General features: G+C 39.9%; 1 protein-coding gene across 2 annotated transcripts; it reads left to right on the top strand.

Annotated features, from left to right (window-relative positions):
- Nucleotides 1-869: 869 nt before the first annotated feature.
- LMLN (leishmanolysin like peptidase) lies at nucleotides 870-26,215 on the top strand. Of its 2 annotated transcripts, XM_005279902.5 has the most exons (17): nucleotides 871-1,083; nucleotides 2,192-2,289; nucleotides 2,373-2,403; nucleotides 2,801-2,883; nucleotides 3,142-3,259; nucleotides 4,252-4,430; nucleotides 7,400-7,505; nucleotides 7,729-7,823; nucleotides 11,239-11,356; nucleotides 12,806-12,913; nucleotides 15,570-15,646; nucleotides 16,371-16,481; nucleotides 17,518-17,650; nucleotides 18,632-18,791; nucleotides 19,491-19,621; nucleotides 20,457-20,667; nucleotides 21,979-26,215. In XM_005279902.5, exons 1-17 carry the CDS (start codon nucleotides 907-909, stop codon nucleotides 22,077-22,079), a joined length of 2,037 nt encoding a protein of 678 aa, XP_005279959.3. In that variant the 5' UTR covers nucleotides 871-906; the 3' UTR covers nucleotides 22,080-26,215. The 2 variants fall into 2 exon arrangements, with proteins under 2 accessions (XP_042699051.2, XP_005279959.3); XM_042843117.2 differs by lacking the exon at nucleotides 20,457-20,667 and having other exon boundaries at nucleotides 870-1,083.
- The last annotated feature ends 37 nt before the right edge of the window (nucleotides 26,216-26,252 follow it).

The raw sequence follows: 26,252 nt of genomic DNA, 5'->3' as shown, positions 1-26,252 counted from the left end.
CAGAGCTGCCTGGCAGCGCCTAGGCCGGCAACAGCAGGGACAGGGAACTGCTTGCGGGGAGCTGCCCAAGGTGAGCGCCCCCAGGGACCTCAACATTTTTTTACCACAGACATGTTGCTGTCCTCTGACCTCAACCTCATGCCCATCTGGTGAAGGGTGAAAGAGAGAGAGAGTGGGGGAGAGCCAACGATGGAGAGAGGGGGATGAAATGAGCCGGAGCAGGGCCTTGAAGAAGGGGCAGGGCCTGGGCGAGGCCTTGGGGAAGGGCGGGGCCTCGGGGGAGGGGCGGGCCAGAGTGTTTGGGTTTGTGCAATTAGACATTTCTCAACCCTCACTTGGACTACCCAGCCAAACACTGCCTGGACTACCCACCTCAGCCCAGCCTAGCCCCGCCCACCTCAGCCTGGACTACCCACCTCAGCCCAGCCCAGCCCCGCCCACCTCAGCCTGGACTACCCACCTCAGCCCAGCCTAGCCCCGCCCACCTCAGCCTGGATTACCCACCTCAGCCCAGCCTAGCCCCGCCCACCTCAGCCTGGACTACCCACCTCAGCCCAGCCTAGCCCCGCCCACCTCAGCCTGGATTACCCACCTCAGCCCAGCCTAGCCCCGCCCACCTCAGCCTGGACTACCCACCTCAGCCCAGCCTAGCCCCGCCCACCTCAGCCTGGACTACCCACCTCAGCCCAGCCTAGCCCCGCCCACCTCAGCCTGGACTACTCAGCCCAGCCGAGCAGTTCAATGAACCCAGCCCAGCCCCCTAGGGCAGCGATTTGCTCCTGCTTCTACCCCGCCCCTTGGATGTCGTCCCTAAGAGCCAATCAGACGCTTCTCTCGGACGGAACCCGCCTCCTCCTGTTCTCGGTTGGCTGCTCAGGGCGAAACTTCCTGTCACTCACTCGCTCCATGGAGACGCGGCCGAAGATGGCGGCCGAGCCCCGCAGCCGGGGCCCGGTGCCGTACACTCGGCCGCCGCTCTCCGCCCTCGCCGCTGCGCTGCTTCTGTTGGGTTGTAGCCCGGCCCCCGCCACCGCCTCCTCCTCCTCCTCCAGTTGTCACCACCGCGTTCCCGGCGGCGGAGAGGTGAGGAGTCCCCGGGGCCGGGGCGGCCCAGGGGAGGTGATTGCGTAACGCGTGGGGCGGGGACGGGGTAGTGTGGGTGATCTCTGTGTAATGGGTGGGTGCGGGGTATGGGGTGCCCTCTGCATATTGGGTGGGGCAAGGAGTGGGGATGGAGCATGGGGTGCCCTGTGTGTAATGGGTTGGGAGGGGTATGGAGTGCCAGCGGGGCTTGCGGTGCCCTCTGCATACAGGGTAGGGACGGGGTAGGGAGGGGGTATGGGATGGTGCCTTCTCTGTAATGGTTGGGGAAGGGATAAGGGATGGGATCAGGGGGTATCCGAGCAGCCTGGTGTCAGATGGGCTATGGGGGCATGGGGTAAGGAGGATTGGTCAAAGCGTGGGAGAAGTGGGGACCAGGCTACCATGGTATCTGGGTGGGTTTTATAGGTATCTATGTTAGGAGTCAGGTGGTGGAAGGATGTTGGAATGTAATGGTGCTCCAGTGAGAGGTGTCAGTATCTCAGTAATGCCAGAACCAGCTGCTTTGAAAAATGGCTCTGCTGAAGCTCTGCAGAATAACCTCAAACTAAAGCAAACAGATGGCAGATAATGAGATCATTCCAAAACAATCAGTTGCAAAGAAAATTGCTTATTTGATATGATATTCCAGGTTTAAATGCTTTGGTCATAATCCTGTTACTTCTATGTCTGATCCTTGCTGAAGACATTTGAGGCAGCTTCCTGGAACTTGCATCAGAAATTCAAGAGAGTAAATGTAAATAGACAGTCAGGGCTTCTGCTGTAGTCAAAATTATAAATTTAGCCACTTCTGTAACTGGCTTTTAAAAATTCAGACTATTTTAGTCAATATATAACTAATACACACACCCCTTATCTCCTCTTACTTGTATGTGGAAATAAATATGTTGACTTTTGGGATGATGTCCAGAGTACTGTGTGATCTCTGATTAGGAGGAGGAGAAATATTATTTATTATTATTATTTTATTTTATTTTAAATCAAGAACCTTTCGATATGGAGGCATTCAGAATTTGTAAATACCTGTCAGTTTAAAAAAAATTGTAAAAATAACTTGTCAAATCAAGTTCTCTGTTCCTGTTTTTACCAGGTTGTCTACAAAGTTTATCTTAAGGAAAATCATGTTCTCAAGAGAAATGTTGATCAAAACCTGAGAATTAAGACTATATATGACAGAAGTGTTGAAGAGTAAGTATAGTGGTATTTTTCTGCAGTTTTGAAATGTAAAAATTATTATCTATATCAAAATGTTTCCTTTTTTTCCCCCCTAGTTTGCTCCCTGAGAAACGACACCTTATAAAGGTATGTTACTTGTTTCTCCTTTCGGTTTGTATGTATGGCATTCTGCTCTCCCAAAAGCTATTCCACAATGTGCTGTACATCAGTTATCTGCTATTTTTTTGCTCCAAAAATGTCTGGTTTCCAGTGGCACTTTGTGTATAGTTTGTAAAGCACTTTGGGATCCTTCAGCGTAACTATCTATTACTGTCAATATTATTGCTGAGACTGCAGTGCCATACAGTGGCTTAGCTGCACTTAAGACTTCAGCAAGTCTTCATGTCATGCCGTCCATTCTTCTGCTGTGCCTTCATGTTTAGCAAATGCCCTGTAATGTGAGAGTTAGTGCTCCTAGGATGCATTTGTACTTGTATTGCAATAAGGAGTCCATTGTGTGTATTTTTGTTTTCATTAAATTTAGAACAAACTTTTCCCACAAGCTATTTCTTATTTGGAAAAGACTTTTCAAGTTCGCAAACCAACCGGTACTATTTCACTAAGCAGGTGAGTGAAGTTTGTTTACTATTGTTTGCTATGTTGATATTTAAAATAGTTTGAGTGAACTTTAATATAAATGTGGAACAATGTCTTGTTTTTCCACTAGTGTAATAGTAACCTCTTGCAAATAATATTTCTTATACTAATGCCTTACACAGTAATATTGTACCACCTGTTTATTTCAGTATCTTTAGCTGCCATGAATTATTTTACAGCTTGCCTTTTCACTTACAAAATGTTGACTGTAATCTAAATTAATTGAAGGCAATGCGCAACAAACCAGTATTTAAGGAAGAAAGGTGACCCTCATAGATACTGCCAAGGAGCCTGTGCAGAACACACAAGATGTGGCCCAGTTATAGTTCCTGAGGAACACTTACAGGTAGTTCAAACCAAGTGACATCTACTTAGCAGTCTAAGTTTTATGGTTTGGGAAGATTACTAATTAAAGTTAATATTAATATGTTTGACCTTTTATATGTAGCTTTTACTTGTGGGAGGTGATCAGATTTGAGCAATAAGACACAATACAATCTGAGGCAATAGCAGAATTTCTCTGATTATATTATAGGGCCAAAAGTCAAGTGAATTAATCCTTACAAAAATAGCTGTAATTGCATTGTGGAGCGTGTCAAAATTATGCGATAGAAATTTTACGAATACTAAGGAAAATAGATTCAGAAAGGACATTGTTGAATATTAAGCCCCAGATAGTACCAGAGTTCTAAAGCCAATTTATAATACTCCTTATTCAGTGTGTCCAATTCTCTAGAATTAATTTGCCATCATAGGGTCCAGTTTTGAAGTTCTTACTCATCCAAATCTTCTATTGAAGTCATGTTGACACAATATATTTTCTCACTTGGCTGTTTCGATTCATACTAAAATACATGATTAGCACTTCTCTTACTTGCACTGTTCATTGTAGCTTTACACACTTGATACCATTTTTCAAACATATTGTGTAGCACTTTTACTCAGTTTATTTTTAAATTGAAATTTAATTAAAATGAATCAAGGGACACACTTATATAAAATACAGTCACAACCTCTAGAGATAAGTGTACCTCAGTTTTTGGATGTCCAAGTTGGAGACACCATAAAAAGGTCTGACTCTGAAAGGGCTGATCACCGCCTTTTTAGTACATTTCGTATTGGGCACCACTCAAACTGAGGAATCAAAATCACTAATCACTTTTTAAAACTTTGGCCCTAGTGTATTCACCCAGTCCACAGCAGGGATTCTAATCTTTACTTGGCTTAAAAGAACAAATATTTGTGAATGGCTTTAAGATTGGCATATTACATGTCTAAGAATTTAAGTTATATAGGCTAATTTATTTCATATTTCCCATTTTAATTGCATTATCATAGCAATGTAGGGTATGTAGTGAAGACGAATGGTATTGTGGACCTGCTGGCTTACCAGACCAAGAAGGAGTTCGAGATGCCGATTTTGTACTTTATGTCAGTGCTCTTACTACTGAAAGATGTGGTCAGGAAAATATTATTGCGTATGCAGCCTACTGCCAACTGGAAGCAGAAATGGACAGGTAAAAATTCATTCCAGGCTAATTTTTACTGAGTAGTAATTTTTTCAGGTCTTTGCATTCATTTATGCTGAACTCACTAGATATGTCTGTTCTGCTGAGCGTAATGGGTTGTTGGTTTACGTCTTACGTTCCTAAAATCTCATGCTTCGTGGCTTTAGCTGGTCACCTGCACGGGTCTAGAAGGGACTCCCCCAGGGATTCTGGGTTTTTGCACTGAAGCATCGGAGATGGGACACTGGATGTGGTGGGCTGGTGCCCCAATGTAGCTCTGAGCATTCTCTCTCTCAGGTGTTCAGCTGGCTGATTCTTGCTCGTGTGCTTATGGTCTAACTGATCACAATATGTAGGTTTGGGAAGGAATTTTCCCTCAGGTAAGATTGTCAGTGACCTCGGGGGTTAGCAATTTCCTTTGCAGCAGGGGTGCAGGTCACTTGTGGGGTTATCTGAGGGTATATCCTTTTTAATCAGTTCCCTGCCATTGCAGGAACCTCAGGCATTGATTCACCTCGGTCCCTCTTATTCTCTGCCTATGGCACATAACAGTCCAGTCTCCTGTGACTTGTAATACTTAGGTCTAATTTTGGTTGTTGGGTTTAGTGTGTGAGTGCTGGATGATGTTGGTGGCCTGTATTATAGAGAAGTTCAGACTAGATCAGTGGCTCTCAACCTTTCCAGACTACTGAATCCATTTCAGGAGTCTGATTTGTCTTGTTTCCCCCCCCGAATCACACCTCACTTAAAATCTACTTGCTTACAAAATCAGACATAAAAAGACAAGTGTCACAGCACACTATGATTGAACTTTCTAATTTTTACCACATAGTTGTAAAATAAATCAATTGGAATATAAATATTGTATAGAGCAGTATAAACAAGTCATTGTCTGTATGAAATTTTAGTTTGTACTGACTTTGCTGGTGCTTTTTATGTAGCCTGTTGTAAAAATAAGCAAATATCTAGATGAGTCGATGTACCCCCTGGAAGACCTCTGTGTACCCCCAGGGGTGCATGTATCCTTGGTTGAGAACCACTGGACTAGATGACCCAGTGGTCTCTTCTGGCCTTAAACTCTATGACTCCATTATAGTGGAACAGGGTAGTGCAGACAGGTTACATGTTAAGAACCAAAACATTCATTCTCATGTCTCTCCTTGACACAGTATATTTTGAGATTTTGCAAAGCAATATTTTGCTTAAATATTATTTTTCAAGTACAAATTATGCTAACAGAAATATTTTCAATATTTATTAAAATAAACTCAACTTTCTTATTAATGCGCGCGCGCACACAAATCAAACGACACGAAATCCAGAGAAGCTGGGGCATACCAAGTCAAAGCTAAACTTCTTTCCTTAATACGCATACCGTATAAAGCTTCCAGTGAAGTAAATGGCAAAACTTCTACTAATTTAAATGGGAGTAGGATTGGGCCCCTTATCTGCAGAATATGTGCACCTTGATCTTGCAGTTGTATCCATTATCATCTATGTGGAGCCTCATGGAAGTTGACCTCAGTGTAAGGAGACCAGATGTCCCGATTTTATAGGGACAGTCCCGATATTTGAGGCTTTTTCTTATATAGAAGCCTATTACCTCCCACCCCCATCCCAATTTTTCACACTTGCTGACTGGTCACCCTATTTCAGTGATGCACTTTGTCTTAAATTTTCATGCAGACAACTAGCTCCCATCCTTCTGCTTCTGCCTGAAGTTTTACAAGCTTAAGCAGAGTGAAAATCTCTTTATTTTAAAATAGATCAGGGGTTCTCAATCTGGGGGGTCGTGACCCCCCAGGGGGTCGCAAGGTGGTTACAGGGGGTTGTGAGCTGTCAGCTCCATGGGGCTGACAGCCCAGAGCCCCCATTAAATTAAATTACCCCCCTCCCATTTTTAATTTATAAAGGGGGTCACACTCTGAGGCTTGATGTGGGAAAGGGATCACAAATACATAAAGTTTGAAAACCAATGCCCTAGAGCTCCTAGGGGTGGTAGAAGAGAGGTCTATGTTTCTGCTGCAACAAGTCAGTTTTTAAGAACAAATACTGGCCTTGTGGGACATAGTTCTGCAGTACTGTATAAAGCAATAGCTTGACCTAATTTTTAATTTGATTTTTAAATAGTGTGTGCGCGGGGGGTGATTTATTTTGGCTGGTCAAGTAAGGGAGCTGAAATAATACTCCTCACCCTCCATTTGAGGTTTTAAGAGATAACTGGTTGTCTGTTTTTTCTGTCTCTTATTATGGCTATAAAACAGAAGGTTTGTAATGGAAACTGACTGACTGACCCTGAGCTTCAGTTGTGCAGTGTCTGCTGCTAGATTGGAATTCTTTTATTTAATGAAAACAACAAGGAGTCTGGTGGCACCTTAAAGACTAACAGATTTATTTGGGCATAAGCTTTCGTGAGTAAAAACCTGCATAGCATCCGAAGAAGTGAGGTTTTTACTCACGAAAGCTTATGCCCAAATAAATCTGTTAGTCTTTAAGGTGCCACCAGACTCCTTGTTGTTTTTGTAGATACAGACTAACACGGCTACCCCCTGATACTTTTATTTAATGAGTTAACTCAGTGGTTTTCAACCTGTGGTCCACGGACCCCTGTGAGCCCACAGACTATGTCTGATTTCCAAAGGTGTCCACCACGCCTTCATTTGAAATCTTGTAAGGGTCCGCAAATGAACTAAAGGTTGAAAACCATTGGGTTAACTTATTGACCTCCAATAATTACACACTTTTTGCATGGTGTGTGTGTGTGTGTACGTGCTATTGCTGGTAATCTATCTAGTTAGGAAAAACATTACATGGAAGGATTTATCCCCAAAAGAGGGTGAAAAGTTATTTGCATTAAATCAGATGAGTGTTTTTAGGTTTAATTTGTTACCTTCATATGTAATGTGTTTCTTTTTTTAAAGTTGCCCAGCATTTAATCAAAATCCAATTTATAAAACAAAGCAATGTTTGTCTTCCAGGCCAGTAGCAGGATATGCTAATTTGTGTCCAAATATGATTTCTACTCAAGCTCAGGAATTTATTGGCATGCTGTCTACAGTGAAACATGAAATTATTCATGCACTGGTAAGACTTGATATTTTAACATGTCATTTCCTTACATTCTCCCAGCTAGTTTATATAAAAAGGAATGCACTTAGTTTGCATCTTTCAACATCTGTGCTAATTGCCTTCAGGTATAATATTCTCAATATATATATTGGGGGTTGTATATTGGTCTCTTAATGGCTTTTAGCATTCTAGATGGATTAATATTGTCTAAAAATGCTTTTTATTTTCCTTTTTGAAGGGTTTCTCTGCTGGGCTGTTTGCATTTTATCACGATGATGATGGAAATCCTTTGACAGCAAGATATGCAGATGGGCTCCCACCTTTTAATGACAGGTATATTTTTAAATCCCTGAATCCTCTTGGTTTGTTAACTTGACAGTGTCCTTTCATTTTTGCAAGAATATATTCTGGCTGTCAGCCTCTTGAAAGTCAGAGTTGTTTCTTTTGCAGAAATGTTCTTTCCCTTCACACTCAAACATTAGTTTCATTTGTTGTAGAGTTGTTTCATTTGTGGCATTATGCTTTTTTGTGTGTTGTTTATATTTATATTTATATTTATATATATATATATATATATATATATCTATATATATCTCACACACACACACCCAAACGGGGGAGGGAGTGTCAATTACAGGGCTACCTGAATCTTTGCCTCCATTGGTGGTTTCTCTGGGTGCACTCCCTCAGGTGTCAGGCCTCATGCCTTCACCTATTTCAGAATAGTTTTACAGTTCTCCCACTCTTAGATTGGGCGCTGGGCTGCAGTACACTGTGTATTAACCATTCGTACCCAAATTCAGCGAAACCTGCAGGGGTATTTGTTGTGCCATTCTTCCCTTTGGGAGGCTGTGACCAGTGGTACACAGTGATCAGACATCCTCCTTAAATCAAAGTATTTTTTGCTTTAGCAGTAGGAACAAAGAATTTAGAGCAGTGGTCCCCAAACTGTGGGTCATGCCCCCCAGAGGGGGGCACAGAGGAACGTTCAGGGCGGTGGGGCCTGGGCCAGCCTGCATGGAGAGGGCGTGCCACCCACCTCTGCCACAGCCATGGCTCTCGGTTGCGGCTCCACTCCCGGCCCCAGCCTCGGCCCCTGGCTGTGGCTCCGCTCTTGGTCACGGTCCCAGTCCCAGCCTCAGTTCCTTTTCCCCTGTCTGTGCCCCCACTCCTGGCTTGGGCAGGGGTAAGGTGGGACAAACTGTGAAAAGTTTGGGGACCACTGATTTAGAGAAAAAGGATTGTAAATAAATACTCTATAAGCAGTGGGGTGTCTGTGTGTTTGTCCGGTTCCCCGGAACTACTCCCTTTTCTGAGAGAGCATTCCTTTTTAAACCAGCTAGAGTTCTTTTGACCTACTGTGTTCCTAGCCTTTTCCTGTCCTGGGATTGTCTCTTAACTCTCAAGTGTTTGCTGAGAAGTTGCTTATCTTGAGCCATTCTTTCTCTTCGGCTTGTGATTCCCCACAGCCTCCTATTAAACCAAAATATTCATGCTATTAACAGCCCAGTAACCAGGTCAATATACTGTATTCATAAAGTATTACAGAGCAACCAGGTCAATATACTGTATTCATAAAGTATTACAGAGCAACTCCAAATTAGTCACATGGGGTCTATTGGATCTGGCAGCGTAACTTCAGCTTTATTGCCCCCATTCCTCTACACTATACATAATGCTAAAGAGCAGTAATGCCTACAATTAAACTGTGCTGATTAAACATTGACAGAATCCTATCAATTTTGCTTAGACTGACCACTTCACCTGCTAGCGATTCAAGGGCAATCTATTCAAATTTGGGGATTCTGAATATTTGAAATCTTCCTAGACTGCAAAGAGTTGGAGGTCCTGTCATATAGAAATGTGACTTTGTCTTCATTTTTCAATAAGATCTCAAATTTGACCTAAACCTTACTCTGCAGTAATTTGGTCAGTTTTCATATCTATTCCTTAACTGATACCACCAATAGTTAGTTAACTAAGGGCCTTCCTGTCGTTGAAGTACTACAGTAGAACACAGTGGTTCATAAGTCTGCAGTATTATTATTCTGTGTGTTTAGTAATGGACAACTATTGCATAATACTGTAGGTTATAGAATATCAGGGTTGAAAGGGACCTCAGGAGGTCATCTAGTCATCTAGGGCCATGACCCCCTTGTGAGATGAGGAGGAGAGAACCTGTTAATATTTTGGCAGCTCATCACTGACTATATTCATGATTAAACTTAGGCATATGCTTAAGTACCTGCTGAATCAGGGTTTATTCTTCATATATATCTTGTATTGAGTTTACTCAGATCACAATGATGTATCATGTGATAATGATATAGCTGGGAATTGGTCCTGCTTTGAGCAGGGGGTTGGACTAGATGATCTCTTGAGGTCCCTTCCAACTCTGATATTCTATGATTCTATGATTCTATGATTCTATGATCACATGTCAAATATCATTGTAATTGAATTTACTCAGTAGAAGATGTCCATCTTCCAAGGTTTTTAAATATAGAATCATAGAACTGGAAGGGACCTCGAGACTACATATCTAGTCCAGTCCCCTGCACTCAAGGCAAGACTAAGTATTATCTAGACCATCCCTGACAGGTGTTTGTCCAACCTGCCCCTAAAAATCCCCAATGATGGAGATTCCACAACCTCCCCAGGCAATCTATTCCAGTGCTTAACCACTCTGACAGTTAGGAAGTTTTTCCTAATGTCCAACCTAAACTGCCCTTGCTGCATTTTAAGTCCATTGCTTCTTGTCCTATCCTCAGAGGTTAAGAAGAACATCTTTTCTCCCTCCTCCTTGTAACAACCTTTTATGTACTTGAAAACTGTTACCATATCCCCTCTCAGTCTTCTCTTCTCCAGACTAAACAAACCCATTTTTTTTTTCGATCTTCCCTCATAGGTCATGTTTTCCAGACTGTTAATAATTTTTGTTGCTCTTCTCTGGACTTTCTCCAATTTTTCCACATCTTTCCTGAAATGTGGTGCGTAGAACTGGACACAGTACTCCTGTTGTGGCCTAATCAGCGCAGAGTAGAGTGGAAGAATTACTTCTCGTGTCTTGCTTACAATTCTCCTGCTAATACATCCCAGAATGATGTTTGCTTTTTTTTTTTTGCAACAGTGTAACACTGTTGACTCATATGTAGCTTGTGATCCACTATGACCCCCAGATCTCTTTCCGCAGTACTCCTTCCTAGGCAGTCATTTCCCATCTTGTATGTGTGCAATATGTAATGGCACTATGTAGGATGACTTCTGCATGCGTACAATTTTCATTTACTATTAAAAAACAAAAAAACACAATACACTTTCCTGTTTTTCAGTGAATTTAGATATTTTCAGTATAAATAAACAATTTTGCAACTGTTTTCCCTTTTAGTAGTAAAAACTCATTCCTTCATGCAATTTCTGCAAGTGAAAGTTCTTAGCTTTTTAGATTCTTTCCTGATATGTACAATATATTTTATTAGTGCATAATTATTCTGAAAATATCTCCTTAGTAAAGCTCTTCAGTTTGGCTAATCACAAAATGCAAATTAGGCTTACAATGTGGAAAAATATTACTAAGGAGGAAAGTTGCCCAGTTAAATTACTTCATTTTCATAAGGAATTAGAGTACATATTAAGAGGATACTGAGCACTGTTCATTTATGGAAGGTAATGTTCAGTTTTGGAGCATAGCTAGGTTTATTGCTTAGATTCTGGTAAAACATCTCTAATTAAAACACTCTCCTTACAGTCTAGGTTTGTATCAGTGGAGCAATAAGGTTGTTGATAAAGCAGTGAGGTTATGGGATATACGAGGTAATAAGATGCTGCGCCATGATGTATTTCTTCTTCTAACACCTCGAGTAGTTGTAAGTACTGATTAACTTAAACTTCTTTCATAGTGTATCTGTCCTGATTACCATCAGATACTTGAACTTCAGTTATTACCATCTTGTTGATAACAAAAATGTTAATTTACTGGATACTAAAAAGAAAATAAAAGAATTCTTGACCACATAACCTGGTTTGGGTCAAACTTTAAAGAAAATCATACTCCTAGTTAATTGAGGGATATTTAAGATGGAAAACAGTTAATTGGCCTTGAGGTGTAAGGGGAGAAATAATTGAAATGCGAAGAGAAAATGTAGGGGTTGGATAGAGATGCCATGAAGGATAAAGTAGAAGATTAAAGCAGATTTGGTGCTTTAGACCATTCCATCCTACTCACATCTTGTTTCCATAAAGTCTGATCCTGAGGCTTTGATCACTCATAATTGCTATTGACTTAAGTGATAAGGCCCTTAATCCTTTCTCTGTTCAATATTCATGGTTTTCTTTTTTTTTTCATATGACTAGTGTACCTTTCCTTTCCCACTTAAATACTACTTATTTCCATGTTCTCCTAACTCCACCTACAATGAAGTGTCAGAGTTGAAAAATTTCATCACATCTTTCCTCTTGTTTTAGAAATTATTCAAAAATGTTTGAGACCCTTTTTCCTCCATGCTCCCTCCACCCCACTCTTTCACAGTCTTTCCTTTCAAATTTTAACTTTTATTTTTAAGGAATTTGGGGACAGAAACCAATTAATAAATGAAACAGGACAACAGTACTTTCACCCAAACATTAATTTTGGTATTCTAGATTGTTTGGAGAAATTCTAGTCTACCTTTACTTTTAGGAAATTGAAATAACTATTTGTAGCCCAACTCTTAAAGCTATATTTAAAGCTGTACTGCTAACTATAGTAAGGGGCTTCTGCTCATCCTGGTTACTGTCATATTGTGAGGTGGGAGCTGGGAGGGCAGGCCACAAATCTTAGACAACATTGTGATGCCTGTTGGCTAATAGTGGTATGTTTTGATTTTTCTGATGGAAAATTCCACCAGAATCTCTCTTTTCATGGAAAATGTTGATTTTGACAAAACCCCGTTTTCTAATGCGAACATGTTTTGTTCAGAATTTCTTGAGCATACCTAATCGTGAAGGGGGACTATTTGATGAAAGCTTATTTTCTGTGAAACATTGTTTTCAGATGATCCTGATATGAACTTGGAATAAGTAGGTAGTATGGTATGTTACTTATTAGTGGCTAACAGCCAGATTGCTGGATTCAGTACTGGGAGACTCACTAGTTTGTTAGAGCTTCAATAAGGAGAAGTCCTTCTGCATTCAAAGGAAAATAGCAAACTGTGGTAAAAGGAGGACATTAAAATAGTCTTTTTTTTTTTTTTTTTTTTTTTTTAAATCTTAAGTGCATATCTGAGTTTTTCTTAGTATTTTGAGAATGAGGTTGTAACAACAGTTCTGTTTTGTAGGAAGAAGCTCGGAAACATTTTGACTGTCCAATTCTAGAGGGAATGGAGCTTGAAAACCAAGGTGGCATGGGTACTGAGCTCAATCACTGGGAAAAGCGATTGTTGGAGGTTAGTGCTGGTAAATAATTCTAAATATACTTATGTTATCACTAAAGGGGATAAAAATGTAGATTTTCAATTTTTCAAGTGTATCCGTAGATCTATTGGAAACCCACCAGTGTTAAACTTAACTGAAATACATTGCAAATAACTCTAAGCTGTGCACATTAAACCTCTATTCATTCCCAAACAACTCTCATACCATTCTCCAAACTCTTAATTCTCAGAGCACAAGGTTCACCAGTGCCTAGAAAGACAGTATCAAATGACAAACAATTAGAGGTTCACTTTTCTATAGTTCTTTACCTATCTTCCACAACTTACACTAAAAGAAGAACAGGAGGACTTGTGGCACCTTAGAGACTAACAAATTTATTAGAGCATAAGCTTTCGTGGACTACAGCCCACTTCTTCGGATGCATATAGAATGGAACATATATTGAGGAGATATATATACACACACATACAGAGAGCATAAACAGGTGGGAGTTGTCTTACCACCTCTGAGAGGCCAATTAATTAAGAGAAAACAAACTTTTGAAGTGATAATCAAGCTAGCTCAGTACAGACAGTTAGATAACAAGTGTGAGAATACTTACAAGGGGAGATAGATTCAATGTTTGTAATGGCTCAGCCATTCCCAGTCCTTATTCAAACCGGAGTTGATTGTGTCTAGTTTGCATATCAATTCTAGCTCAGCAGTTTCTCGTTGGAGTCTGTTTTTGAAGTTTTTCTGTTGTAATATAGCCACCCGCAGGTCTGTCACTGAATGACCAGACAGGTTAAAGTGTTCTCCCACTGGTTTTTGAGTATTTTGATTCCTGATGTCAGATTAATGTCCATTAATGGACACAAATCTGACATCAGGAATCAAAATACTCAAAAACCAGTGGGAGAACACTTTAACCTGTCTGGTCATTCAGTGACAGACCTGCGGGTGGCTATATTACAACAGAAAAACTTCAAAAACAGACTCCAACGAGAAACTGCTGAGCTAGAATTGATATGCAAACTAGACACAATCAACTCCGGTTTGAATAAGGACTGGGAATGGTTGAGCCATTACAAACATTGAATCTATCTCCCCTTGTAAGTATTCTCACACTTGTTATCTAACTGTCTGTCTGTACTGGGCTAGCTTGATTATCACTTCAAAAGTTTTTTTTCTCTTAATTAATTGGCCTCTCAGAGGTGGTAAGACAACTCCCACCTGTTTATGCTCTCTGTATGTGTGTATATATATCTCCTCAATATATGTTCCATTCTATATGCATCCGAAGAAGTGGGCTGTAGTCCACGAAAGCTTATGCTCTAATAAATTTGTTAGTCTCTAAGGTGCCACAAGTCCTCCTGTTCTTCTTTTTGCGGATACAGACTAACACGGCTGCTACTCTGAAAACTTACACTAATAAACTCTACAGGGCAATACAGCTATGCAGTGATCCTAGTTTAATTTGTTTTATGTACTTCTGTAGCAACTAGTCTCTTCATAAGAAAACTACATTTATAAGGGCGCTTTTGAACTTGATCTTTGTTTACTGAGTGAGTGTATCTGGGAGGAGAGGGGAGTGGAACTTCCTTTGAGCCAGTTTATCTTTTTGTCATCCCCTCTCCTTCTACCTTTTTGTCTCAAATCCTGGAGCTTGCAGTTTAGTCACTACCTTGACTTCATAAAATCATAGAAATGTAGGGCTGGAAAGCACCTTGTGAGGTCATCTAGCCCTTCTCCGTAGGGTAGGATTAAATATATCTAGACATCCCTGACAGGTGTTTGTCTAACCCAGTGTTCCCCAAACTATGGGGCATGCCCCCCTTAAGGGGGTGTGGAGGAACATTCTGGGGGGCACAGTGGGGCCGAGGCCAGCCCACACAGGAGGTGGGGAGGGAGCGCTGCTCAGTCCCATTCTGCCCCCAGCTCTACTTCAGCTGTGGTCCCGCACTCGGCCCCAGCGTTGGCCCCTTGCCAGGACCCCAGCTACCGGCCCCCAGTGCGGCCCGGCCGTGGTTCTGGCCGCAGCTCCAGACCCTCCCCCCAGCTGTGGCCCCAGTCTCAGCCCCCTAACCCCTGTTCGCATGTCCTCATCCCCACCCCACACAGGAGCCGCAGCCTTGGCTCGACCCTGAAAAGTCTGGGGACCACTGGTCTAACCTGTTCTTAAAAACCTTCAGTAACAGGGGATCCACATCTTCCCTAGGTAACCTGTTTCAGTGCTCATCTGTATTTCCATGATCCCCTCCAGTCTGGGTTTTGCCATCCTCCCTCCCCTCCCCCCCCCCCCCGCCTCCCCCCCCCCCCCCCCCCCCGTGCAGAAATTCCTCTGAACAAGGCAATTGACTTTTCTCTCACTAAGACAGTGGTCATTTAGCCTGTTGGATTGTCTGTGCAGCATTGTTCCTTTTATAGTACAAATGTTAGTGACCTCGTAGTCATGGGTAAAGCCACAATATCAAATCAATGTTGTGTGTTGTGGAGGTAAGCAATAAGGGAACACATTTCAATTTCAAGATTTCCTAGGAAAGTTGGTAAGAAAAAATTAAACATTTTTGGAAAATACTTTGGTGTCTCTTAACTTGCAGTGAAATTTTATCAGTATGGAGAAATAACTTTTTTTAAAATACTTGTCAGGGAAAATGTGCTCTGAAAACACTGTAAATCACTTTTCAGAATGAGGCAATGACTGGATCCCACACACAGAACAGGGTCTTCTCCCGGATTACCTTAGCGTTAATGGAGGATACAGGGTAAGAGTGAAAAGACCAAATGTTGTTAGTCTTCAGTTTCAGACCTGTGTGTTTTCAAGCTATAAACAGTGAAAGTACTGTGGAGTTCATGCACTTAGAGATGTTGCAGTTGAATGAATACAGCTTGCTTTATGTAAAAAGTTAATAATTAAAGATGCTTGATATAGCACTGTTATCTTCATTTTTCTTCAGATGTCTCTTGAATGCCATCTATCATTACTCTGTCCATAAAGACCACACCCTTGTTTGTATCATCAAATTATGCCTTTAGGGTAAAATTCTCCTTGAAAAGCTACATAGCAGATCTTCATTGTCATTCAGCTCTTATTACAGGTATAGAATTTCCATGCCCGGAAGGAGGGCAGAATCAGTCAAGATCTAACCTGTGGATATGAGAGCAAAATTTCCCCTTTATATATGTAAGCCCTTTGGCCAATTGCTCTTATTTCTTTGGCACATTTTATCCATTGTACAATGCCAGATGTAGTCATCATTTATTCAGCAAGAGATGCACATTAACAAATAAGACATGTTTTAGCTTTAATTCACTATTTGTAAAGTCAGAAGGAAATATTCATATAATTTATATATACAAGGGACATAACCTACATTAAAATTTTCAATGAATGAATAAGAAGGTTATCAAGTTTTTTAAACTGTCTTCTGCTGATTGGTCAGAAGACCAGTTTCTCAGTTGTATTTCCGTTTCAAAATATCTTTACAGCTGGTATAAAGCCAATTACAGCATGGCAGAGAAATTAGACTGGGGACGTGATAAAGGCTGTGACTTTGTGATGAAAAGCTGTAAATTTTGGATTGACCAAAAGAAAGAGAAGTAAGAACACACTTTTTTTTTTTTTTTTAAACTCAGTGTTCATGTTCATCTGTTTATGTGTTTGTCTTCACTCATATTATAAACTTTTTGAAATGTGTGGCTGTTTAGTGGTGTGAGCCAAAAGTCCAATGAACTATTCCACTCATCGCAAGGAGTGGTAGCTTTTAAATTGGAAGATAGTTCAATTTTACCTGCAACAAAATTTCCAGTCTGTCTCACCAGAGTGCTACAAAATCATTTGACTTGCAACAGAGGACAGATGGCCTTGACAATAAGTATCCTCTGTAGATGTTCCCTGCTTCCCTTCATCATGTGTCTCAATATGATGCTTTGAAACCTGCCGAATTTGCAGTTTGTCAGTATTTGTTTTGTCAGTATTCATCTACATCTTTCTCTTGTATTGTGTAGACCATGAACTCACTTTTATTAGGTTGTGCAAGAATAATAGTTGATTGGCTTCTATCACTCGTATCTTTGCTTTTACTGTCTTCAATTTTTTTATATTTAATCTTGAAAAGTGGCCATGCTATTACTTTGCCTCCATTAAATTGGAAGTGCAAATCACTCTTAGAAGTCTAAATATCTGATTGCACCTGTAACAGTGGAGAGTGGGTTAAGGTCCTTTTCAAAATCAGGCCTAGTTTGTATTTTAGATACTGCTCTGACCCATAGGGAGCATATCTCATTACACTTTGTATTAGCAGGCCTTCTCACATTTTTAATCTTTTCACCAGTTTAAAAATTTGTAAAGGCTAGCAAAAAATTAGACCATCTAGATGAGTAAGTGCATCCTAGATGAAAGACTTTGATTTAGAGAATATTGTGTTGGTAAACCTATGGATGCCTTTCCCCTGACCTTCAAGACCAATCAAATGGCAATAATGAGCTTGGCAGCCAACTAAGAGACCAGTGCCCGATACATGATGGACCATATGAAGTGGGGAAAAGTGACACCAGGCCTTATAGAATTGCCTAGCAAAAGCAATTAGATCATATTTATATCAATTCAACTAAGATTTTCTTTCCTCTTTTGAAGGAGGCAATTGGTGAGTCCATACTGTGACACTCTGAGGAGTAATCCACTGCAGTTAACTTGTAGACAGGACCAAAAGGCAGTAGCAGTGTGCAATTTACAGAAATTCCCAAAGCAGTTACCTCAGGAGTATCAGGTATAATGCATCTTACTCCATGGAACAGCTCAAATTATTTTTGTTACTTAGGTCAGGGGGTTCTCAAATTTCATTGCACCATGACCCCCTTCTGACAACAAAAGTTACTACACGACCTCATGAGAGGGGACCGAAGCCTGAGCCCCGCCGCTCCGGGGGGGGGGAGGGTCAAAGCTGAAGCCCGAGCCCTGCTGCCCTGGGCGGGGGGACTAAAGCTGAAGCCTAAGGGGCCTTATAACCTGAGCCCTGCCGCCCAGGGCTGGAGCCAAAGCCTGAGCCCTGCCTCCAGGGTCCCAGCAAGTCTAACGCCAGCCCTGGCAACCCCATTAAAACGGAGTTGCAACCCACAGTTTGAGAATCGATGACTTAGGTGGTGCAAGATGTAGTGGTGACTTAGGGTGTAGCATTCCTTCCCTCTGCGTTGGTACTGAACTAATACAGTATGTGAAGGGGATGTGTGTTGCTGAAAGTGCCCTATTTCAGAGAAGTACAAATGACATGCTGACCATTTATGGTCATTAGAAATCTCATGTTGGTCTCTTTTGAAAGAACAATGATGTTAATCTGGCATTCTGACCAAATTCCATCGTAAGTCATTGCAGGCTCCTACATAAATTTCCCTGGAAGATTTTCTAGATATGGTATTTCTTCAGTTCCGTACCTAAACGGCTACCTGATATTGCTGTGCATTGCTAAAATAGTGAAGTTTCACTCCGGAGATGGCTATGATTTGGTAGGAAAAGTGATTTCTCTCATGTGTGCATATGTGTAGATACGTGCAGAGTTTAAAGTGCTTTGGGATCCCTCTGGCTCAAAGGCATTACTTAAACATAGACTCCTGTTACCAGGGCCTATGTGCAGCACCACTGATTTGGAAATTTGTAATTATGATAGATTCAATAAAAGCTAAATAAACACTTGTCCTTGTTGCACAAACTGTTTCACTGCCTCCTTTTTATTTTTTTTTCTTTCGTCCTCCAGTACTTTGACAGTCTTAATGGAGTACCATCAGAAGATTTGCCTTATTATGGTGGCTCAGTAGAAATTGCTGACTATTGCCCCTTTAGTCAAGAATTTAGTTGGCATTTAAGTGGTGAATTTCAACGCAGCTCAGATTGTAGAATAATGGAAAATCAGCCAGGTCAGTTTCTAATGAAGTATATTTTCAAAGTATTGTTCTTGTTGCAGAATTCACAAGGATGGTCTTATCTGGATACCCACACATTTCCAGTTAACAACATTCTTTAGAAAACAAGGTTCTTTGCTGTTTTTAGTCCACTTTCTGTTGTCTGTTTATTCAACAGACCATTTTTTCCCCTTCCTTTCTCCACTCCTAACACTTTCCTTTTAGACTCCATTTTTCTTCATGTATAGATGGAGCGGGGTAAATTATATTGAACAGTTACCATCTGATCCTCCTGCTGCACTCCTGCCTACTTGGATAGTCTGAGTTTTTACACTGCCAGTGACTCGGTGGCCTTACTGGGATGGTAAATTAGCACTACTAATCTACAGTTTAGCTGGCAGGCATACATTTGTAGTCAGGTGGAAGACTTGTTCAGTTTAATGTTAACAGAAGTTGATTTATTCCAATGGATGTTAAGCAGTTTCAGGTAGTATAATGTTCACAAATTGTGGAAATGGTGTCCTGGCATTTTAGTCTAACATTCTATGAGCAGTCTGAAGAGTTAAGTTTTCTTTCTGGTGTTTATTGAAATTGCCCTATCGATCGTTTAGTACTTGAAGTTAATTTTCTTTACTAATTCACAATAGGGGCTTGCTGATGTTTATTTAACAAAGCTGAGGTAACTCTTCAAAAATGTGTTCCTCTTTCCTTCAGATCCTTTCAAAAACTATGGTGCAGAGAAATATGGACCAAACTCTGTGTGTCTCATTCAGAAATCAGCATTTGTCATGGCACAGTGCAGAAAAAAGCTCAGTTACCCTGACTGGGGCAGTGGATGTTATCAGGTAAGGATGACATTTTAAATAAATTTAGAAACCATTTAAAAAAAATCACACCTTTTATAAAAACTCAGAATTTGTTTAAAAAATAGGTTAAGATGACTTAATATCACAAGCTGTTTTTGTTAAATAACCCAATAATTTTATGCATGCTTTAAAAATAGCTTCCTAGCATGAGCATGTAACTTAAACTTCCAGTGGATAGTTTAAATAAAAATAAAAAAAAGATTGGGCTTAAGAGCAGGGCTAGAGGACACATCTGGATGTTCTATTTATCTCTACCACAGACTTCCTATAAATGACTTGTCCAGGGTAGTTTTTGTGCCTCAGTTTCCCCAGCTGTAAAATAGGAATACTTATTTTTCTATATTTTGTAATTTATATTGGGATGTCCTCCTCACAGGATGTCTCGCTTAGTTTGTTTTGTGAGTCCCATTGAGTTTAGGTGGAAGGCACTGATCTGTGCAAGTTATTTTTCATAATCATCATCTCAGCTGTACTACTTAAAGAATGGGTTCAAAAATATTCTTAGCACAACTGAAAATGCACTTGTATAAAATCATTGGCAGTATGCAGATGATCATAGTAATTCTTAATTCAGTGGTTCAGTCAGTATAATTGCATAGAAGAATATGACCAAATCCTTGAAACAAATAGTAGATTAAAATAGTTAATTGTTCTAAAATTAGCAGTATGGGTTTCCAGTTCATCTGTGCTGTCTCCAAGCCAGTTTGTGAACAAAATATTTACTTATTAGAAGAATCTATAAACAAGTTTGGATAATAAATAAAGTGACTTATGTTTAAACATAACAGACCTAACTTGGTTTCTTTATTTTAAGGTTTCTTGTTCTCCCAAAGGGCTGAAGGTTTGGGTCAAGGACACAGCATACTTGTGCAGCCGCTCGGGTCAAGTGTTAACTGTTAGCATTCAAATGAATGGATGGGTACATGCTGGAAATCTAATTTGTCCAGCTTGTTGGGACTTTTGTGATTCCTGTCCCCCTGAACGGGATCCGCCAGCTTCTAACGTAACAAGGGCACTATCAATTGGTAGGTTGCCTTATGATTTGCTTATGTGACATAAAGATAGGTAAAACATCTGAACTTCAGAGGATTTTGTCAGTTGTTGGAAAATAGTAAGTGCTACAGGATTTCAGGAGTGTAACTATTCTTAAATAACTTGAATGGTTTGTACTTTGATTAATTGTAATTTCACTAGTAAACTTGACCTCATGGGGATAAGCTAACACAGAACATGTATGACTACTGTCTAGAGAGGTGGCTGCATGAGCATCATATGTTAATAACTGGTGGTCTTCCTTTACTGACTTGGAGCTTTCATTTTATAATAATTTTGCCTAGCCACTTCCTAAAATGAAAGTTAACAGAAAATCACATTTACCTTATTCATACTAATGGTATATTACTTTCCCATAACCCCTAAAATGTTACTTAGTCCTTAGATATGCTGGCCATATTCCAGCTTGGGTAACTACATTGTCTCTGTGAACTCGCCGTCTAGTCTCAGTTGAATATGCTGTTTATCTTCACCTCCTGTCCTTAAATGTCTATATAATTCTGTTGCAAACTGTTAAAACAACTGTTTTTGTTCCATCCCAGAAGTGACCAAATTTCAGTGGTTAGGGAAGGAACTAGTGTATAATTTGTAAAGTTTTCCTATGATGAAAAAAATTATATACATTAATATAAGGTAAATTAATTTGAGTTCTAGTATCTGCTTTAGGTTTAACATAGTGTATCCTGTATTCCTTGTGTATAGAGATTATTCAGAACAGATCTCTGAAACTGCTGGTGATGTTAGTATCACCTACCTTCTTATAAATCAGTAGGAAAAACATGCAGTGAGAACTTAGAGGGACAGGTATTTTTGCAAGCTCCCTCTTTCAGTTCCCCCTATTTCTTTTTTCCTGTTCTTTTCTTCACCTCAGTTCTGTGGTTTGGTTTTCAATTTTCTGCTTTTATGGCAATCTAAATCAGAATTATTCAGAAAACAAACTCTTGTGAAAGCCTGAGGCACTGTTAAAATGTCGATTCTACCCACCCCCTCCTGCTCCTTTTCTTGCTGTGGTCAGCTATTTTCTGACCATTTTCCTAACTGCTAATCCTAAATCAGCTGTAGAAGCAACACAAAGCACTTCCTATCCTAGGGGCTAATCAGGTTACTACTGCAGAGTTCCTAGCCATGGAAGGCTAATATGCATTAACACAGACAGTATTTCAAATGAAATTTGTATGTTTTCATGCCTTTTTTTAACTGAAATTCATGCTTGTTAAATTGTTCACTATTCTGTGTCTTAGGTGGGTATTTTGTAACTATATTATCTTTATATTTGACTTTAGATTTGTGCTCCTGTTCCTCCAGCCTGGTTGTAACTCTCTGGCTGTTGATGGCTAACCTGATCCCCTTGCTGACAGGATTTCTTCTATGTGCATGGAGTTAAGTGTGGGTAAAAAATGTACTTACTCCAAGACTTCACCACCCTGCTGCATTCCTCGAGTCAAGAGCACTACCATAGTGCAATACCTCTGCAGGCAGGACGATTGCCTTTTGGTCTATCTCACTACTGCTTGTAGCCAAGAAGGTGCTCACAACAGCAGCTAGCTTTTAAGAGGAGGCAAAGTTTACTATGTTTTCTCAATAAGTGCCAGTATTTTCTGAATTCAGACCTTTAATTTTAACAGTAACAACTTTTGAAGATCAAAAGTGCTACCTGCATTAGGCAACTGGCAAGTCAATCATTGGTGATATACATGTGAAACTGTAAGAATGCTTCTTGGATTTTGTTTTGCTAAATCCTCTGTGTAAGTGGTAGCAGGGTGTTTGTTTTTTAGCATCCTCAAACTGGAGATATACCTCAATGTTTCTTTAGTCAAAAGCCATGTAAAAAATCAGTTGCCAGTGCTGCTAGGAACCTAGGCTGAAATGGGCTTTTACTCAGTGAAACTTATGGTGAATTGATGGTATATTTTTCATAACATTTGTTTCTTTACATTTATTCAAATATTTTAGGAATCCCACTTCAGCTTTTTGAAGCCCACTCTCATTTAATGTGTGCCAGTTATATGAAAATTGATGCACTACATATTTGAATCTTATCAGGGTAACTTTAAGAAGGGGGAACACTGATGTACTGTTGATGGGATGGTCAAAATATTTCACTTCACTACAGTAGTTTTTGTCCTTTACCTTTAATATCAGTGTTCAGAGTGCAGGCGAGGTGGGTGGTGGTGGTTGTTTTTTTGACACTTTTTATGGGTGTTGAGAGCTAAACAGCAGTGAAGTAATGAAGAGTTCTATTCTGCATAGATAATGTGAACACACAACACCTGTACTCTAACTTGACTTTCCTTTGGGGGAAAAATAATAGTGATGGCAACTGTAGTAAACAAAGACAATGTTAACTACTTTAGGCCAAAACAAGATTAACACACTAAGAAAACTGTAGACTGGCTCTTCTGATGGACATGCGGCTGATCTCCAAAATGATACTGGATATGTGAAGATTTAAAATATTGCTATGAAAACAGCTGTTTTTTAAACCAGGGCATACTGTGCTATAAAGAAGCACAAGTTAGTGGTGGACAAAATCGACTAGATTTAGGGAAATGTGTAGAATTGCTGTTTCTACAGGATGGCTGCTCCTGGGGGCACTTAGAGATGCAAACTTGCCCGTATCTTACCCCTTTTGGACTTACAAATAAGTCTTGCTTCCCCTATTCAGTCTGTCCATGCTGATAGTTCTGATTCTCAGAAAACTGTTTCCATTACAGATGTGAGGGGGCAGGAGTGCCCAATGGTTCCAGCATATACCAAGCCAAGAAGGATAAATATCTTCTAACCTCCCTTTAAGCCGCTATAAGGCAATGGATTTGTCAGGGACTCTTTGCAAGGAAAAAAGGATGAAGATCTGGAATAAAAATCCTTTGGTCACAGATGAACTTGTCCATTAGTAGGGAGAGTTTCCATTATGGTTATATGCATGTTAAAGAAAAATCTTTGTATGCCTACTGCATTTTTTTAAACATTATCCTTGTAAAAATAGGGTTTTTGTAATGTGACCAATGTCACTGAACCCCCAATTTACTACACAAGTGAAAACTGCCCTAAGGAATCACAACTGAGAATCCTTTGCATTGGGCTAGTTCCAAGTTATATACACTGCTTTAAATTATCCGAGGCCTAAATTAGCTTTAAATGTGTGTGTTTAAAACATTTTATCCCTAATTGTTATAGTTTTTAGAACTCATACAAATTTGGATTGACACACTAAAAATAATGAACAGACTGATAAATTTTTATATACACAATGCAACAACAGTGTGAAATGGTTCCTTGAAAACGCATAATAGTTTGAGAAGATTTCTTAGGCCCCAGAGGTTGATATTGTATCTTTTGTCTGTCGTGCAATAATAGAATTTAAGTAGCATCACTCAACATTGATGCTTTTGATACTTGAAAATTTTTCTTGGTTATTTTTTCTTAATAATGTAAAATATTTGCACTGTCTCAACTTTCTGATTAACTTTATAGCTGTTAAGCATTTTTACCAGTGTTAATTTATTGCATTTGTCATTTGATATCCTGATCTGTCTATACAAATGTGAAACTTGCTATCTTTGAATGAATAATCTTGTCTTCAACTGAACAGTTAACTATCCCAATTGTTCAGTCTGTTCTCTGAGAATTTGGTGAAACATGTAAGGTGACTTGAAAAGTCAGTGCTTTCTTACATCTGCACTGTGTTCTATATAGTAAGTGAAAGTGACCATCGTGCATTGTAGAGGGAGAACTAGCCTACCTGTCAGAACGCTTCGAGGCAGACTTAACAGTACTTGCTGAGTAGTTGTTTTAATGTATCCCATGAAGTAAAAATATAATTGCCTTAATAATCTGAGATTTCAGTCATGATTTCTGTGAGCACATGCAGCAGTCAAGAATCCAGCTATGAATGGTGGAATTGGAAGTGACTTCCTGATTTTTGTAGAAAAATGTATTTGAACAGGTTAAATCAAACACTTGATATTGTTATATTAGTAAGCTAATGACAGGTAGCCCCATTGTAGTAGCAATGTGATGGCTGATAGATGTAATGAGGTCACCTTTAAGGTGAGAGTGAAGTGGTGGCTGTCAATGCAGTTGAAATATCCCTTTCCATCTCAGAAGGAATAACTGAATAAAACTGCCTACCTCAGTTTTCTATACTGTCTTAGATTTAAGTATTCAACATACTGTTAACTTCCAAATCTCAAGCTGAATAAGTAAAAACATCTCAGGTTTTTAAGAGCAGAATCAGAGTAGGAAGCATAAGCTATTTCAGAATACAGAATATACAGCTGAAAGTCCTACTTTAAACAATCATTTAGGCAGCCTTAAGTGTTGTCTAACAAAATTGTCAGGGTTATTTTTCTAAAATAACCTGCAGGAAGCTACTCTTGTTTCCTAGTTGCACTTATTCTGTGATGTACTTATTACTGCATCGTGTGTGTATTACTTACAGCTTTCTTCCTGGACTAGCAAATAAGTTACTTGACTTGCTGTAGCTGAATTTTCTTGATTTATTTATGTAATATTTATTTTGTAAAACACTACATATTTGCTTATAGGAAAAAAACCTGTCTCATTTCTCAAAGGTGTTTCACAATTTTTTCCCTAGTTTTAATCTAAAATAGTAACTGAAAGTTCAGGTGAGCTAGATTTGAGGAACACAATAGTGGCACTGGTCTCAAAGAATTACAGGGAGAGAGGGATAGTTCTTGGTCAGATAAATTGTTTGCAATGAGCAAAATGCTCCAAACCACCAGGCAGTACTGTTACTCCAGTGCTGTGCTCTCCTAAATGAGCTGACTCCTGGGACTTTGGAGTCTGGATCCATCGCAGGCATCTAAGGAGAATTTTGCTCCAATGTTTTACTTGACTGTTAGTACAATGTAGTTTATCTTTTTGATGTGCACTAGTAAACTAGGAACAAGTATCTAATCTAAAATCATGTCATCTGCCCTTATTTAGGAGGGACAGTGCCTATTTTCAAATATTTTCTGTTCTGAAATTTTTTCTACACTAATGTATCTCAGTGCAGCTGGAGAGGTGTATGTTCGTTCTTCTCCAAAGTTCCTATTAATGTCAAGTTGGTGAACTGTGGCTGAGCAATATAAGGCCCCGACTCTGTAAAGTGAGATGGAAGAGATGTTGTGGGTGCAAGGGTCTGTATGCATTTATATCGCTTTGCAAGGTTAGGGTCCATGTGTATACATTAAGTGGTACATTTGTGTGGTATGTGGCATTGGGCCTACGGGTACAAATGTCACCTTTTTTGAAAAATAAAGCTTATTCTGAAAACAGAATTATTTTGGATGAGAGAACTGACTGTGACCTTGAGTATGTGTTTCCTATTTTAGTACAGAATATAAATGTAGAGTAAATTTTACATTGTTTTTTGTGACTGGAATTGAGGATTAAGGGCTAACTTTTGTTTGTGCTGTTGTGAGTGGAAGGTTTTGTTTTCTTGTGTTAGGTACTGCCATCTTAAAATAATGAAACCAATCCTTGTACATCAATAAACACTTGTCTAGAAAATTGTATCTCAGTCTTGCCCTTCTCTGAGAATGACACACAC

Source organism: Chrysemys picta, chromosome 11, assembly GCF_011386835.1.
Source record: "Chrysemys picta bellii isolate R12L10 chromosome 11, ASM1138683v2, whole genome shotgun sequence".
NCBI classification, from domain to species: domain Eukaryota; kingdom Metazoa; phylum Chordata; order Testudines; family Emydidae; genus Chrysemys; species Chrysemys picta.
The sequence above is the reverse complement of the archived record's forward strand: the minus strand, read 5'-3'. Positions and strand labels throughout refer to the sequence as shown.